The sequence below is a fragment of the Zootoca vivipara genome, chromosome 7 (genome assembly GCF_965207765.1).
Source record: "Zootoca vivipara chromosome 7, rZooViv2.hap1.1, whole genome shotgun sequence".
Lineage (NCBI taxonomy): Eukaryota > Metazoa > Chordata > Lepidosauria > Squamata > Lacertidae > Zootoca > Zootoca vivipara.
In genome coordinates this window covers 88,789,739-88,808,494 of record NC_142590.1, presented here as the reverse complement: position 1 = coordinate 88,808,494, position 18,756 = coordinate 88,789,739, and the positions used below count along the sequence as shown (strand labels likewise).

Here is an 18,756-nt window from a genome sequence, read left to right as displayed (position 1 = left end):
TATATTTGAACATGGCTATCATATCACCCCTTAACCTTCTCCAGGCTAAACATACCCAGTTCCCTAAGCCGTTCCTCATAAGGCATTGTTTCCAGGCCTTTGACCATTTTGGTTGCCCTCTTCTGGACACGTTCCAGCTTGTCAGTATCCTTCTTGAACTGTGGTGCCCAGAACTGGACACAGTACTCCAGGTAAGGTCTGACCAGAGCAGAATACAGTGGTACTATTACTTCCCTTGATCTAGATGCTATACTCCTATTGATGCAGCCCAGAGAGCCAGTGTGGTGTAGTGGTTAAGAGCGGTGGACTCGTAATCTGGGGAGCTGGGTTCGCGTCCCCACTCCTCCACATGCAGCTGCTGGGTGACCTTGGGCTAGTCACACTTCTCTGAAGTCTCTCAGCCCCACTCACCTCACAGAGTGTTTGTTGTGGGGGAGGAAGGGAAAGGAGAATGTTAGCCGCTTTGAGACTCCTTCGGGTAGTGATAAAGTGGGATATCAAATCCAAACTCCTCTTCTCTTCTTCTTCTTCTTCTTCTACATTGGCTTTTTTAGCTGCTGCATCACACTGCTGAGAGAGTAGTGTCAAGGAGTCCCTGGATCTTCCTGACTTCCCCATATACAGTTGTTTCTTCCCACTGATCTTTTGGTGGTAGGTAGATAGTGACTTCATAGCTATTTCTGCCCCAGCAGTGGCATGGGACCTACCTCGGTCTAGCCAGTACAGCCCTCAGCTGTTCAGTAGGGATGGTTTGCTACAGGTTTCAGAAACGGTAGAGCCAGTTCCACATTAGTGTCTCCTCCCTGATACAGGCTTATTGGCAGCAGCTGGATCTGGGAAGCCAATGGGGCATTTGTGGAAGTTCAAAATGGCGGCTGGCTTGTATGGTGCCACCAGATAAGCCCATGACAGGAGGACAGGCGGGCAGGAGGCTCCAAACAAGTGTTTGTGCAGGCCCCACAAGATGCCCCAAAGTGACCTTGAGTAAATGGCTTGTTCCGTCACACCCTGTTTTTTCATGCTCTCCTACAGCTCCCCCTCCAAATCATGTCCCTCCCTGCATTCCTTGTATTCTTGTATGGCTCAATAACTGACCTGACACCTTATGAGTAAGTGTCCAGTAGAATGTAGAAACAGAATGTCTACACAGTTAATAGTCAACTTCCAACTCAGAGGAACAACATTATTATTTTTTATATAAATGGTAAGACCATTCGGAAAGCTCACCTCTTTGCTGCAGTGCAATAACTAAGAACGTTAGCTGTGAGCCTTAGTTTCAATTCTCACCACAGCCACGATCTCACCGTGTGAGTAGACTTGGGCCAGGTATACACATTTTCAGCCCCAGAGCCACCCACTCACCCCCAGAAATATGTGGGTAAAATTGCATACTGGAAGACTACCTGCCTTACATGGTTGCCGTAAAGATATGGGAAAATGGAAACACTTTGAATGCTCTAAGGAACTACATAACAGGCTAAGAAGATGTTGAGCTTCATCTTGCCAACCACCACAAAAATGGGGTGGGGTGGGGGTTAAAGGCAGCAAATCCCTCAGAAACCCTTGCAAGTACTTTTTGTTTTTAAGTATGTCTTTCCAGGAAGTATGTTGTTGTTGTTGTTTAGTGGTTTAGTCGTGTCCGACTCTTTGTGACCCCATGGACCAGAGCACGCCAGGCACTCCTGTCTTCCACTGCCTCCTGCAGTTTGGTCAGACTCATGTTGGTAGCTTCGAGAACACTGTCCAACCATCTCATCCTCTGTCGTCCCCTTCTCCTTAAGCCCTCCATCTTTCCCAGCATCAGGGTCTTTTCCAGGGAGTCTTCTCTTCTCATGAGGTGGCCAAAGTATTGGAGCCTCAGCTTCAGGATCTGTCCTTCCAGTGAGCACTCAGGGCTGATTTCCTTCAGAATGGAGAGGTTTGATCTTCTTGCAGTCCAATCCATTACAAATCTGACCAGCAATGGGGCAGGGGAGACTTAGGCCCACTGCCCTCCAAGAAATGGGATGGGCCAGCCTTTCACATTACAGAAAACAGGAGCAGGGTTGACCCCTGCTAACACAACATCTCGTGTTTCATTCTTCGTTACTTGTTAGAAGTAATTAAATTGTATTTGGTATGCATGCAAAAAGTAGAAATTTGTGTTGGACACCTGCATTTGAAACCCGGCTGAAATCAAACGAAGGAAGGACTCACACCAAGACATCTCTGCTTCCAAAGAGATACTGTACTGGCTCATTCACCCGTTAATGTGCTTTGCCCACCCTCCCCCAAAATATCCACATAATAAAAGGTACACTGAAATAAAAACTTTATGAACTGCAAAAGATATAGAAGACTTATGTTCTGGAACTTATAGAAATTGCCGCTTTTACTTCATTGAAGTCTTAATAATGTTGTAGAATTAATCTCCTTTTAAAGTTTTTGCACAGTACAGTTCTAATGCAGAGCACCTAAGGGGACATTTTGAAGGTCAAGGCAGGATAAAATAATGTTATAAATAAATGTGCATTTTCTTAGATTGGGCATAATGAAATCAAGCTGCAATTTATTTTCACATTCATTATGTTAAAGGTTGGTGGGGGTTTTAAAAAACAAATGTGTAAATTCTAAAATATATATATAAATTTTATTTGCCAATTATTTTTATTGATTTTCCATAATGTTTAACAAATTTTCACCAAATTAATACAAATTTAAAAGCTGTCTTCCCACCCACCAGATGACCCCTCTATTTTCCTCCCTCCTTTGCTGCTTCCAATAAAATAACCTTTTTCCAACTATCATTTGAAAATACTTTCATCCCTTCTCCCTACACATCACCTGTTCAGTTACCAATTCCTGCTGTGGCTTTTATACATTGCTATAACCTGTCCTCAAAATAGTTGAGTAGAGTAAATCCTATATTATCTTTCTCTAATAGCCATTCATCAATTCTGAAACATTTCCTTCTGATACCACTTGAAGAACACTTTGCCTGAGAAAAACAGATCTCGCTTCCTCCCAGACAACGTACACACATTCCTCCCTAACATGGCTTTGAACATTGCTGTCTGGCATCCAGTGGCGGAGCGTAGGCCCGCATTGCCCGGGGCAGGTGTGCAGAGTGCGCCCCCAAGGGGGTCAGGGGGCACCGTGCCGGGCACCACAGTCCAAGGGAGGAGAGGGGCAGAGAGGCTGCCATCCAATCTCTTCCTGCTCCCTGCTGCCCGATCAAGCCTGACCTGGCGGCAGAGCTGCTGTGGCTGGGCACAAGGTGTCCCACGGCTGAATAGGGCGGGTGGCAGCATTGCCCCCCTTCCCCTGCTCTCTTCCCCTGGGTCAGGCCTGCCCTGGGGTCAGAGCTGTGACTGAGCACAAACGCCCAGCCAAGGCTCAGCTCCTCCTCACTCGGAGCCAGATGGCATTTGGAGAAAGCAAACAACAACAAGAAGAAAACATGGCAGAAGAAGTGGAAAATTACAGTGGTACCTCCAGTTGCAAACGGGATCCATTCCGGAGGTCCAGCCGGATCCCGAGGTTTCCACAACCCGAGGATCACTGTTCTGTGCATGCGCGTGCGGCGAAACCTGGTCCGATACTTCCAAGTTTGCAGCTTTCGTAACGTGAAGTTTACGTAAGTTACGTAAGCCGAGGTGCTACTGTATAAGATTCCTACAACATTTTTGTTCCAAGGCAGTGCAATCAGTGGATTGGTTTGAGCAGCTGCAGCAGCTCTCTGGCATTGTGCTTCCATGTTGTTTGTTTTATATATAGAGAGAGAATTGTATTCCATTGCTGTTCACATGCATGGATTTGGTTTTGTTTTTTTTAATGAAAGCGCTAACAATTACAAAGATCGCCCACAGCCCTCGTGCTGATGCACAGTGCATAACCCAATTGCCACAACCAAATAGCATCTAGGGAGAAGAGGACTTGTGTCCCTACAGGAGCCACCATCAGGACCGGATTTACGTATAAGCTAAACAAGCTATAAGCTTAGGGCTCCACTCTCTTGGGGCCCCAAAAAAATGTAAAGGAAAAAACACCTGGATGTACATTTCCAAAATATAAGATTAAAAACAAATAAAATAAAACCTACATACAGCAACAGTGTTTTGTGTTGTGTAGGCTCCTATGATGTAAGTCATGGGCGCCACCTGCTATTATAATAATAATAATAATAATAATAATAATAATAATAATAATAATAATAATACCCCGCCCATCTGGCTGGGTTTCCCCAGCCACTCTGGGCAGCTTCCAACCGAATATTAAAAACAGTACAGCACCAAACATTAAAAACTTCCCTAAACAGGGCTGCCTTCAGTTGTCTTCTAAAAATAAAATAGTTGCTTACCGGTATTGCCTTGACATCTGCTGGGAGGGCGTTCCACAGGGCGGGTGCCACTGCCGAGAAGGCCGTCTGTCTGGTTCCCTGTAACCTCACTTCTCGCAATGAGGGAACCGCCAGAAGGCCCTCGGTGCTGGATCTCAGTGTCCGGGCTGAATGATGGGGGTGGAGACGCTCCTTCATGTATACAGGTCCGAGGCCGTTTAGGACTTTAAAGGTCAGTACCAACACTTTGAATTGTGCTCGGAAACGTCCTGGGAGCCTGCTCCCTAAAATATCATTGCTTTGCTCATTTCTATATATAGGGTGCCTACATTCTGTATGGACTGTTTGCATGGAAACATGGGTGAATGGCTTTAGATACCTATAATTAGGTCCATAAATTACCATATAGCATATATTCAACACAAAAAACAGTGACAGTTTGTTGTTGACAAAGGGCCCCATTACCTTCAGTAGCTTAGGGGCTCATCAAACCTAAATCCGGTCATGGCCACCATCAAGAGGCACCTGGGTGAGAGTGGAGTCTGGCTTCTGCTGTGCAAGTGCTGCTGTTGCGAAGAGGCCGAAAACTGCCTTATTTGCTCCTACTGCCAGATTCACGCAAGTCTCACCGATCCAGCCAAGCTACCAAACGCTATACCTCTTCCTCAGATCCGCCCACCCAAATCTTGACTCACTACCTGCTCTTTTCCTTTTTAAATATATTTTATTTTCAAATTTTATAACCACAATAATTCACAAATTCAATGCTTCTTCCAAAAAAGAAAAAAGAAGCAATATAGACCCCCCCCTCTCCCCTGGGTTCCAATCTTTTCCCACATAATTTCTTGCATCTCATTTTGTCTCCAAATCTTTGTTTTCCCTCTTGTTTACCTTAATTTCCAATTATTTAATTACATAAATGTTATATCAAACCTGCTAACGTTTTAATATATTTACACTGGCCTTTTAAATAGCCTATGAATTTCTTCCATTCCTGCTCGAACTTTTCCCCCCATCTTGATCTCTGATCTTCGTGGTCATCTTTGCCATTTCGGCATAGTCCATGATCTTAGTTACCCATTCTTCTTTTTCTTTTGGTGTCTTCTCCTGTTTCTAGTTCAGGCAAGCAGCATCCTGTTGTCGCATACATAAATAACGTTTTTAGGTCCCTAGGTATTCCATCCCCTGTTACATACCTGCCAAGTTGTTGTCAGAGAAATAAGGGACCGGGTCAGAAATAGCAGACCGGAAGTAGCGCTGCCGCCATTTTGGAACTGGGCGGAGCATGCTCAGAAGTGACTTTTGATGCTGCTTTGCCCAGTTCCAAAATGGCCACCGCGCCAGAAGTCGCACTGCAGCCATTTTGGAACTGGGCAGAGCAGCATCAAAAGTCGCTTCTGAGCATGCTCCGCTCAGTTCCAAAATGGCCACCGTGCCAGAATAAACCGGGGGAAAACAAAAAAAAAATCCATTTTTTCAGCTAGGAACAGCTGGAAAAATGGGGATTTCCCGGGGAAAACGGGAGACTTGGCAGCTATGCCCTGTTAATCCAAGTAAAAAGGCTTCTGGTTTTTTGGCGAAAGTTATCTTAAACATCTTTTTCAATTCATTATATATAATTTCCCAGAAGTCTTTTAATTTTCTACAGGACCACCTACCTGCTCTTTTCCTTGCTTGTCCATCCAAGCCCCTCCTGTCAGTCATGTCAGCTTAACAGAAACTCTATGTCTAGAGGTACCACATCTCTAAATTCCATATCCTGGGGACAAACAATAGGGGGACGCTCTTGTGCCCTGTATTCAAGCAGGCCAGAGGCATTTGCGTGCCAAGACCCCCAGAAAATTCCCCCCAATAACTCAGACAGACACTTTATTTTAGGTTTTGTTTTTGGCATAATTTTGGCCACAACTTTATTCAAAATTACAAATTAATTTGAGTGTTGGCCTTAAAGGTAAAGGTAAAGGAACCCCTGACCATTAGGTCCAGTCGTGACCGACTCTGGGGTTGCGCGCTCATCTCGCATTATTGGCCGAGGGAGCCGGCGTATAGCTTCCAGGTCATGTGGCCAGCATGACATAGCCGTTTCTGGTGAACCAGAGCAGCACATGGAAACGCCGTTTACCTTCCCGCTGTAGCGGTTCCTATTTATCTACTTGCATTTTGACGTGCTTTCGAACTGCTAGGTTGGCAGGAGCTGGGACCGAGCAACGGGAGCTCACCCCGTCACAGGGATTCGAACCGCCGACCTTCTGATCAGCAAGCCCTAGGCTCAGTGGTTTAACCACAGCGCCACCTGGGTCCCACAAATTAATTTGAGTGTTGGCCTTAGGCTTTGGATAATCTTCTGCCCCACGGTGGGACAGGACCAGCTCTGACTTCCTATGGTAGGAAAGTCAAGTAAACACCCCATGGGGGAGGAGACAGCTGAGTCCAGGCCATCTCCCCTCCACCAGAAATGTTCCCCAAGGCTCGTGCTCTGTATTGGCCCCAGCCCCGCACCATTGCGGGGGTGTAAGGACTAGAGCCCCGAAGCCCCAGGATTCCTTTAATGGAATACTTCTATAAGAGCAACACTGAGGGGCATGCACCTCCATGCGATGCCCCTCCCAAACTCATCAACCAAAGCCTAACCTGCCAACCTAACAAGTTGTGACTATTGCTAAGCAGTAGGCGAAAAACCAGATGGCAACAGCCAATCAGCCAAATGGAAAAAAATCCTACTGGCCCCTGAATACAGGCGGCTCCATAGCAAGGTCATTCTAAACCAGCAAGAAAAGGAGGTGGGTGGGAGGGAGATTCAAATCACTAGCAGGAATGAGCTTAACACAAAACACTGAGTATTTAAGCCCTCACCCTGTCAATCAAGGAATGGATACATACAATTTACCCCAGCAACACTCAGCCCTCCAATCATCTTCTCTCTTAAAGCTTAGACCCACCCCTTAACACACACTCACACAGTCTTTTCTGCCGGGTCCGTCCGCAACCCCCATTATTCCCTATGGGGTTAATGAGCTTTGGTGGACTACTGCCGTAAGCAAAATAATAAACTGGATGAAAACAAGACACCATTCTCCCAGCTCCACCTCTTGCTTAAGGACACAATGCAATAGGACACAATGCATTTTTAAAAGGGGGGGACTGCTGTCCAATCAGTAGCTTGCCTCCCATCACCCGTCCTCCATAAACACAACACAGGACCTGCTCATGTGTGGCACCCCAGATTTATCTATAGGCAGCGGTGGAGGAAGCCACTCAGGCACTTGGGATGGTGCGCCCAGGGGTGGGGCAGGCCGGCCTTTGAGGTGGGGCGCACCACAGGGCCTCCAGAGTCTTGTCTGCCTCCTCCCACTCAGCCGCCCTACAGCTGGGGGGGAGGCAGTGGGCGGGCCGTTTGGGCAGCGCGGAGCCTGTGTGTGCCCAAGTCACTGCATCTTTCCCAGGTCTCTCTGCAGCTCGGGCATGCTGCAGGCCCTGCAGTGAGTGCCGCCCGGCATTTTGTCACCCCCCTCAGTGGTGACACCTAGGGCAGACCACACCCACCACCCACCCCTTCCTCCACCCCTGTATAGGGTCAGGCAGGGAGCAGGCCCTGGAAATCTCACCACAGTTTAAAAAGTTTAAAAGTGAGCACCGGCATTAATTACGGACATTCATAAAACTGCCTTTCCTTCACGTCCCGGGATGGTTTACATGGAAAAAAGGTGGAGAGGGAACCCAGCAAAGCCGTGAATTTAATAATACAGTGGTACCTCGGTTGTCGAACGTAATCCGTTCCAGAAGACCGTTCGGCTTCCAAAACTTTTGACAACCGAGGCGCAAAGGGTGGTCTGCAAAGTCAATGGAGAAAATTGGGGGGGGGGACTCAGCGGAAGCTGTTTGACTTCCAAGGCGCGTTCGAAAACGGAAGCATTTATTTCCAGGCTTTCAGTGTTCAGGTTCCAAAACATTCGACAAAGGGGACATTCGAGAACCGAGGTACCACTGGACCAATAAAACAAGGCAGGACATCACACGAAGCATAGAAGCAGTCAACGGAATTGAAACTTAAGGCTGAAAATTGAGTGTTTTATTGTTTTGTTTTGTTTTACCTGGTGCCAAAAATGCAACTTTGTAGGAACTAGGCAAACCTTTCTTGGAAAAGTATCCCACGGCTGGGAGAGCATCACCGAGAATGTCCTTTCCATGCTAGCTAGCTACCTGCCTCACCTTAGAAGATCCTTTACTATACATCTAAATATATATTAGGTGCATATGGATGCAGGCAGTCCTTTGAGTGTTCTCGTCCTAAGTCTTGAAAATCATTGTATACAGTATTGATTTTATATTTTTTTAAAAATGCAATGTGGTAGGGGGTGCCCTTAAGATTGCAGTCAGTTACATCCCCCTGCACAAAAAAATGCTTTATTTAGCCAGTGTGTGCAATTTATATAGTTGTGTGTGTGTATATATATAAAAAACATATAATCCTGCTGACAAGATGCCAAATTTCCTAATCAAAGGTGCTTACGAAAGAAGCGTGGTTGGATTCCTTTTTTAAAAAAATCCCTATGAGCTCTCTGGTAATCTTTCTCCCCAATTTCTACAGAAGAAGGATTTTCTTCTCCCTTTTTATATTTTTAAATTTTTTTACATATGCATGAATCTTACTGGTTTCTTTAATTTTTTTTGCCACTCACGTTTTTTTCCCCATAATTATTTTTGTTCAGTTGCCCTACCCCAGGCTGTGATGGGAGCGGACACATCACGGGGAATTATGCCTCTCACCGCAGGTTAGTCGACCTTACCTACACTATTCTTTCAGGCTCTGACAATCTCTTAAAGATCTCTCTTTTAAAAATATATATATATAAAAATAGTGTGGATACTTTGGTTCTATTCCCTCTTCCCCCTTTTCTTTTACCTCCCCTACCTTTTTTTTTTTTTAGCTTACCCAAATATTCTATCTCTTCTTTTTCAGCCTTTCTGGTTGCCCTCTTGCTGACAAGAGCCTCAGAAATCTCATGGCTGCCCATTCTGCTGACCTCAAGTATGTTTGCGCTAAACTTGAATCTCCTCTCTCTCTCTCTCTTTCGCTACCTCTCTGCCTTCTTCTCCCTTCCCTCTGCACTTTTCCTTTAGAAAAAGGCTAATAATAAACCTGCCTGTGAGTTAAAACGTTGATCTTGAACTGCCAATGCAAACAAAACAATACTGAGCTGGGAGATACGCAACATGTTGAATAATATTCAATCGCTGGTAGGAGATCATTGGCTTAGAACCTTCCGGTACAGTGGAACCTCGGTTTATGAACACCTCAGTTTATGAATTTTCGGTTTACGAACGCCGCTGACCCATCTGGAACGGATTAATTCACTTTCCATTACTTTCAATGGGAAAGTTCGCTTCAGTTTATGAACGCTTCAGTTTATGAACAGACTTCCGGAACCAATTGTGTTCATAAACTGAGGTACCACTGTACATATATTCCTTTGAACTCCAGGCAGATTTATTATTATTTTTTACTTTTTATTGGCTATCCTGGAGATGTGTCTTTCTTCCCCCACCCCCTCTTCACACTTCTCTCTTCATGGTCTTTTGGAGATTGCAACATTGCCGGAAATTTCCTTGGATAATAAAGCAGCGCCATTTCCCACCCCACCCCACCCCTAGATGGGTTGATGAGCTATCTGCCACAGGCTGAGAAAAAAACGGTGATTTGTGAGAGGGGATTTGTGCAAGCTTACAGAGGGCCTTTCCTCTTACCTGAGGAACAGCTTAGTGAAGCCCAAAATGTTCGTGCCGGTCCCCCGTCCGCCCCCATCTGAAGAAGATGCTGGTTTTCTCATCATGTTAACAACAGTAAATTAATGAGCGCTCAAACTATCCTTACAAACTTTATATGAAGCCAAATCGGGTTAACTGCACTTGGGTTGTACGTTAACTTTTAGGAGGAATTCTGTTTGCAAAAGAAGAATTTTAATGGGGGATCTAAGAGGAAGAAAACATGCATTTTTCAAGCGTGAATGTAAAGGTCTCCGGTAAGCTAGGAAAATCAGAAGCAATTTGGTTGTATTTCCGTTAGTCCAGTTTTCACATTCACATGACTGGTTACTTCACAGGAACAGTAGTTTTAACACTTGTTTGTCAGCGGAAGTCAATTGACATGGCTACTTTGAGGGGTTAATTTTTTTTCTCCATTATGACGTTTGATGCTTTTGGGTCAGGCAGACGCTGGACTGAAGTCCGCTTGATTGAAGCAGCCATTCAATTTGACCAACCAGTACTATTCCATCAGGAATGGTTTGCCATGGTGAACGAAACCGGAATCTAGGCTGGAGTGGTTGAGAGACTTGTATCCCATTAACATTCATCCTATGCAAACAAGGGAGAAACAGTAAGAATAGCTGGAGGCTGGATCCAAAAAGTGCTTACGTGAATCAGTTTGGAGAGAAGGCGGTATTGTGCTATCCATCCTAATACTAAAAAAATACCAGTACATGCTTGTTGGGAAATAAGCGCCATTTGGTGAAACCTAAGTAATAATTTTTGGGGGGGATGTGGCCCTCAAAATATAATTAAACAAGGGATAGTTTATTTCTAAAGTGCATTGGGATGTTTCAGAAATGAAGGCCCTTCTCCGGAATAATCCCCAAAGAAGTTATTTCTTTGCACATGAACACAAAGTGCTTCCAGACAGATGCGTATTGTGGGCAGGGGACTGTTTGAGCATGTAAAAATTTTTTGCAGCAGCATCAGTATCCCACCCCCATGCCATTTGAGCAGGGTTTAGCCATTCTGGGGGAAATTGATTTTTAAAAAAATTAGAAAATAATGTTGCCAACAACCTGCTTGCAATATCTGAACTGCCCATTTGCAATATTGAGCCCCTGTCTGGAATCACCCACAATGTATGGTTAAAAAGCCAAACACAGCTGAACAGTGCTGTTGCCCAGAATGTGCCAAAATGCAGCTTGCTGCTGATTTCACCATAGCCAAATTTCATACATTGCCTCCATCTTATTTCTCCCAAAAGGTAAGTTCTTTCCAGCCTGGAAGACTCCTTTCCCCCTCAGAGATGATTGAATGATTCACTTTTATTTATTTTTTATTTTTTAAAAAAAATACCCCACTCTTCAACCAAAAAGGGGAGAAACTTCCCAGAGCTGTTTACAAATATCAATAAAAATACAATAATAAGATCAAAATGTCTTGACAGGATATTTAATAACACTGTGGGGAAGGCGAAGTAGGTCACAATTCTATGCACACTAGAGTTCATTCTTTCATTCCAAGTCACAGTGCCTCAACCACAATAATTTTTGGTGGTTTCATTTCACTCATTCGGCAGCAAGTCGTCAAATGTCAACAAAACAAGCCTTGAGAAAGCAAATAATATACTTTCATTAAATGTTCTTCACACAGGTACGTGTGGCCCTGATTCAAATCAACCTCCAGGAACTGCCAAGTGTCTTAATATGGTGTTAATTACTCCAGAGGAGTGGGGAGCCTTAGCACAAGATGAGGCAGAATATAATCCCTGTGTCCCCAAATTATTGCCATCTTCAAGTCTCCCACCGTGTTCCCCATTCAAGAGGCTGGATGAGATTTTAGTCATAGAACGGTCCTGGAATGGTCAAATGTTTTATTACAGTTCTTCAGAACATGTCCCAAAATATTTAGCGCCGTGTGGGCTGCACTTCTTCAGACTTGGAATATTTTAAGATGTACCTGCTCCCTGCAAGCAGAAACAACATTCTGTGCTCTGTGTCCCCTTCCAATGTATTAGTTTGAATCAAGAGAGTGAAATGACGGCGGTGATTGTGATTCATTACCTGCCCGTCACCCTAAGGTCCCAGGGTGGGTCGCAGCCATTTAAAATACAACATTAAAAAAGGTTCAGAGAACAAATTACAGTCACAAGAATAGGGCGGGTCTTTAAAAACATACACCTCGAGTGTCAAAGGCCAGGGTGCCCTTACTCAATTGTTTCTCATTGCAAAGCTGAAATGAGAGGAAGCGTTTGGATCAAATAAGAGCAGACCTGAAACTGTGAACTGAATTAAACTCAATTTCTCCCCACCCCCACCCCATGCACTGAAAAGGTTTAATATTTTTTGTCTTATGATCAATGCTGCATTTGTTTCCATGTATCTGTACAAATGTGTGTTCGTAGGAGCATTGCCTGATTCTGAGGATGTTGTCAGGCATCTTTCACTTAAAGTCAGAAGTGATTACTGTCTTAGAGAAGAGAAAGGAAAAGTAAAGGGCGTGGGAAACAGATCTGTGGCGTCTAGGACTCCTTCAGTATTGGGTCTGACTCATAAAAGGAGATATCAAAAGAACTTCCACCATAGAGAAATCCAAAATATGTTGCACGGGTAGTAGAATTCCTCTTCTCCTTCTCCTTCTCCTTCTTCTTCTTCTTCTTCTTCTTCTTCTTCTTCTTCTTCTTCTTCTTCTTCTTCTTCTTCTTCTTCGCAATCACTCATAGCTGAGTAAGATTGTCTTCCATAAACATGTTCGTAGCTTTGAGAACACTGTCCAACCATCTCGTCCTCTGTCATCCCCTTCTCCTAGTGCCCTCCATCTTTCCCAACATCAGGGTCTTTTCCAGCTCTTCTCTTCTCATGAGGTGGCCAAAGCATTGGAGCCTCAGCTTCAGGACCTGTCCTTCCAGTGAGCACTCAGGGCTGATAGGTTTGATCTTCTAGCAGTCCATGGGACTCTCAAGAGTCTCCTCCAGCACCATAATTCAAAAGCATCAATTCTTCGGCAATCAGCCTTCTCTATGGTCCAGCTCTCACTTCCATACATCACTAGCTAGCGTCAATTCAGTGACAAAGCTCCTACACTTCTACATCATGCATTATTAGTAAAGGAAAAGATGGGAACATGGCTACTTTGGTGGCAAATCCCAACATTTGCATCACCTTCAACAACGGGCAGCAAACATGTTGCCATCCAGTTATTGTTGGAGAGCAATTCCCAACAGCCTCAATCGCTTGTACTTCAGCAACATTTGGAGGCTTGCAACAACATTAAAGGGCAGGAAGCAAAATAATCATGGGCGCCTATGATATGCAGAGACAGAGTAGCAAATACTAAGAGGCAAAGCTTACATTTCTATACATCAGTGACAGTGAAGAAGCAACGAGGTGGAAATGGGAGAGTGCATCGTGTTCCTCTTAAGCAAGAAAGCTTAGAAACAAAAGCAAATTCAAGGTTTGTTTCTCAGAACTTGAGCTCTGCAGGGCATCAGGTCAGAGCTGTCTGCCCCCCTTCTGCCCATTGCAGCACCAAAGAGAAAGACATGTGAGCGAAGCACCAGGAATTTCTGCTTCGTATTCTGAAACATTTCCCTACTGATAAGAAAAATGAATTCCAAGTTGCATTGGCAGTTTCCGTTGGAGGAGAGCTTTGCTACCTAGACCCGTATTCTGTACAATTGAATAAAGACTGTTTGCTTACGTTGAAATTTGGATTTGGTAAAGATGAGCGTAGGGAATTGGTTGCATTTTTCCTTCCAGCGCAAGTCTTAATCCTCTCGTTTTCACCAGGTTTCCCATACCCATTCTATAGCCATAGCAGAATTGAATAAGAATGTGCATCTACTTCTGTTATTTTTGCATTTTCTTCTTTGATACTGTCTTGAAATCCATGTGAGGACTGAAACACCCTCACTGACAACTAGAGAGGGAGACCCCAAACATGTGTGGCAAATCAATTGTCTGCAAAATCATTTTATCCTTGTTTTCCTATGGAAGCTGAAGACAAACGGGTGGACAGCAGTCATGCCGGTGTCATTTGACATAGATTGATGTGAATGCCGCCATCGATTTGCAGCTTTGTTCCTCAGCTACTTTTCTTTCTCTTATCGTTATTCAGGTGCCCAACGCCCGGCTGTGACGGCTCCGGCCACATAACAGGAAATTATGCATCACACAGGAGGTGAGTTGGACTTGTTTCTGCAATGTGGAGAGAGATGAGAGGAAACTGAGGAGGAAGGAAGATGGAAGCTGCCTGGGAGAAACTGAGGAGGGGCCATAGCTGCCAAGTACCCCGTTTTCCCCGGGAAACCCCCGTTTTTACTTACCTTTTCCCGGTGGTCCCCCGTATCACTTCGTCTCCCGTTTTTCTCCGTTATTTTCTCCTGCCGGCGGCCATTTTTTTCTGATTTGCCCTTCTATGGGCACAAAAAATGGCCGCCCCGGCTTCAAAAGTCACATCTACGCATGACCGGAAGTGCGTAGACGCAACTTCTGGTGTCAGCGGCGGCCATTTTTGGTGCCCATAGATGGGCGAGCCGACACCGGAAGTTGCGTCAACGCACGTCCGTTCATGCGTAGCTACTTTTGAAGCCGGCGGCGGCCATTTTTGGTGCCCATAGAAGGGCAAAGCGACACCGGAAGTTACGTCGACGCAACTTCCGGTGTCACACGGCTGCCAGACCCGGATTCTGCAGTCCGGGACTTGGAAGGTAAGGGAGGGGCAGGCACAAGGTGGGGTTTTTTTTAAGGTCTGAATTACTGTGTTGCGAAAAGATGCAGTGTCGCCAACGTGAAAAGTTCGGAAAGCTCTGCTTTAAAGCCTAGGTCATTCGTGAACAACGGCTGATACGTCTGGCATTGTTGCTGTTTTACGCGAGGATGAGAAATTGCCACAAAGCATGGCCACCACGGTCTTTTGAGGCACTTCCGTGAGGTGGAGTGGATTCTGTGCTGCTGTGAGATTAAAAAGGAGGCAGCTTTGGATACGATTTCCCTCCCCTGGTGCGTGACTTGTCAGCAACAACTGAGAATTTTGAAATCCTGGGAAAGGATTCGAAACGCACTATCAGGCAACCATGAGGCCAATTGAGCAGTTGGCAGCCATCCCTCACAAAATAACCAGCTTTTAAAGGGATGGAGCATGTGAGATTTATATTTTACCTCAGCCAGCAAACATGTACTGAACTCTGACTCACTATGCCCTGTGTTGATCAAAACCCACCCCATTGCAAAGGTTCCTGGCTTGCCAGCCCCTCTAGCCATTTTTTGCCCTGAAGCATCAAATCTATATACCCTACTTTACAGAGGACAGCCCTCTGTTTTGAAGAGTTTGAAGAGGACAATTCTCTACTTGAAAGTGTCCTCTGTTCAGGCCAAGTCTGCTTTAAAGATACTCAAGAGAGGCCTTAAAGTTGCCCACCCGCAGTTAGTTTCGAAAAATGCATTGAATTCGACATAGCTCACTGTCGCCATCTAGTGTCACATTTGTATATTGCACTTTACAACACGTTGAAAACATTTTATTTGCAGCTGTATAACTGAGTCCTAAATTAGAGGCAATACATATAAATTGCCAACCACAAACTGGTGCCCTCTTTTGTGATGCAAATTCCTTTTTTCCCTTTTTTAGCCCATCTTTGTGATGGGAGGGCAAATGAAACCAGAAACAGCCTCTCGGGAGAATGGGGAGGAAGACATTGAAAGACAGAGGATATATGGGGAAAGAGGGTCTTAGATGATTATTGGGTTTTGACTGAGAGCTTGAGAAAGGAATGGTGGATCTAGGAGGGCAGGGCCCAGAAAAATCCTAAGAGGCTTAGTGAATGGCTAATGCCACTTTTGAAGGCCAGGAGATTCATGGGGCAGAGGAAGTAGACGGAAAATTAAAAATGCTTATCATGTAGATATGCTTTGTTTCCCAAGGCCTCCCGACTGGCTCCATTGCAATAAATTATCCTCATAATAAACCACCTCCCTGAAGTTCTCTTGCATTTTGCTTGGCTTGGGACTATAGGGGGACTATAGAAAGCAAATAGCCTTTTATAGGCAATGCCTTCCGTGATCAATGAAGGAATAAGCAGAGAAAGGGGAACATGTTGAGGAGAGAATATGGATTGCAGGTGAGGTGGGGTTGGTGTGGGGTACAATGAAGAGAAAAGTTGCAACATGGCGCAAAAAATACTTTGGGGGTGATAAGCCACCCCCCCCCAACCAAGATGTTCTCATTTTCTTAGGAACTTCTGCTTTCATTTGTTGTGCCCTTCTGCTTTAAAGTGCTGCTTCCCGATTCTGAGGTGGGAGATACAAAAGCCCAGCTTTTTCTGTAGCTCCCAGTTGCTGGCTGGATAGTAGCCCCCCCCCCCTCTAATCAGTACCAGATTTACGTATAAGCTAAGCAAGCTATAGCTTGGGGCCCTATTCTCTTGGGGGGCCCCAAAAAATTAAAAGGGGAAAAAACTGGATGTACATTTCCAAAATATAAGATAAAAAAACACATAAAACAAAACCTACATACAGCAATAGTGTTTTGTGTTCTGTAGGCTCCTATGATGTAAGTCATGGGCCCCGCCTGCTAGCCTGCTCCCTAAAATATCCCTGGTTTGCTCGTTTCTATGTATAGGGTGCCTACATTCTGCATGGACTGGTTGCATGGCAACACGTGCAAATGGCTTGAGATACTTAGTGGCGCTGTGGGTTAAACCACAGAGTCTAGGTGTCACAGGTGCGTGGGTGGCTACTCTAGAGTAACGACTCCTCCAGGTGTTGTCTTTTCATGCTTTTATTTAGTGCTGATTATGTACAGTGCAGAGCAGTACTATGTACATGTTGTCAGTTAGTGGTCAGAACCTCCGAATGGAGATTCGCGCGTTTTCCTCCAGCAAAGTAATCTCGGCATACTGAATCTCCGCCCCCTTCGCTTCCTCCTCAGTTCCGGGGTCGGTGGGACTGGTCTTCTTCCTACACTGGGCACGGGCTCCGCTACCTTGCCTGAGCCTCGGACACCACTTCCTGAATCTCCCCTGGAGATCTCTTCCTCCCCACTAGCACTCTCATTGGGTGATGAGCTGCTGCTCAAGATGGGAGGGACCTGCCTGTATGTTCTGTCCCTCACACTAGGGCTTGCTGATCAGAAGGTCGGCGGTTCGAATCCCTGCAACGGGGTGAGCTCCCGTTGCTCGGTCCCAGCTCCTGCCCACCTAGCAGTTCGAAAGCACATCAAAAGTGCAAGTAGATAAATAGGGACCGCTCCGGCGGGAAGGTAAACGGCGTTTCCGTGTGCTGTTCTGGTTCGCCAGAAGCAGCTTTGTCATGCTGGCCACATGACCCGGAAGCTGTCTGCAGACAAACGCTGGCTCACTCGGCCTATAGAGCGAGATGAGCGCCACAACCCCAGAGTCGGACACAACTGGACCTGATGGTCAGATCCATAAATTACCATATAGCATCTATTCAACAAAAAAATAACAGCGACAATTTGTTGTTGACAAAGGACAGCTGGACATATAATGGGTCCCATTACCTTCAGTAGCTTACGGCCTCATCAAACCTCAATCCGGCCCTGCCCCCTCTAAATGCATAATTGTTCTCATGTGAACACCCAAGTAAGGTGACAATTTCATTCAAGTTTCACGGGTGTCTGACTTGCTCGTGGCTCAATGGGCAAACGCAGTGTGCTTGTGAAAAGTTGGCAAGAAGTGAGCCCTCCTTTCATCTCTTGAATCATATATATTTCCCTGAATCGGATTAGAAGCTCTCTCTCCCCAGAAAAATAAAAGACAAAAGGGTCAGATTTTAGCTGACACAAAATTTCCAGTTAATAACACCACCTATTTATGACTTCTATTATCTTTTTTTTCTCAAACATTAATGGGCACCTCACAGCCTCCCAATTGAACAGTTCCATTAACAGTCGCCGTCTGCTAGCAAATACCTTCTTATCTAGGCACGATTAATTGCGAAGTCTCTCCCCCTCAAAGCAAATGGCTTCCTCCCCCCACCCACCCTTTTCCTTCTTAATTTTCACCACCACTTTGTTCCTTTGTGAGGTGCGGAAACAGAATGATCAAAGCACCTAGGCTGGAGAATCAAAGGGGGGAATTGTTCCTTTTTGCTGTTGGGAAATGGAATGCTCAGTGGAAGGAAAGGAGTTTTACAGAAAGTCGATGTTCTGCAGCGGTGAAGGGTAAAAGGGGTAAAAGTGGCTTTAAAATATTTCAGTAAACTAAATAAGGTTACACAAAGCACTCTGAATGCACGCAAGTATTCTTATGCAGGAAATCTGGGATAGGTGTGTATGTGTGTGTGTTGGCAAAAGAGAAATAGGGGCAAGAGTGAGAAATGCAGAGGTTTTCTGCATTTCTGCTCCAGCAGAAGAGGAGCTTGTGTAAGGAGAAACCGGGTTCTCCCTAAACAGAGGGCGCGTGTTGCGGTGGGACCCGGCAATCAGCCCTTGTGTGGTGGGTGGGATCATTGGAGCAGCCACAACACCCTATTGGTGGTCCCTCGAACCAGGGAGCAATTGGGCTAGCGGGACGCCAGTCAAAGCAGTTCGAGGGACCACTATATATTCCAGATGCACATGCCCTGAGCTTCCTCTTTCGGGCTCTTTGCATCAGAACACCCTCCCACCTCTCCCTATATTTAGGGCTTGTGCTTGACCTTGCTATCCCGTCGTGTGTCGCCTGTCAT

At 45.4% G+C, this 18,756-nt stretch overlaps 1 protein-coding gene across 1 annotated transcript in view; it reads left to right on the top strand.

Moving 5' to 3' along the window:
- The window catches only part of MYT1 (myelin transcription factor 1), an 86,923-nt gene that overhangs the window by 39,583 nt on the left and 28,584 nt on the right, over positions 1-18,756 (top strand). The window contains exons 13-15 of the mRNA XM_088674733.1: positions 9,028-9,090; positions 9,279-9,347; positions 14,186-14,248. Coding sequence (XP_088530859.1) covers positions 9,028-9,090; positions 9,279-9,347; positions 14,186-14,248 — 195 coding nt within the window. The remainder of the gene's footprint in view (positions 1-9,027; positions 9,091-9,278; positions 9,348-14,185; positions 14,249-18,756) is intronic.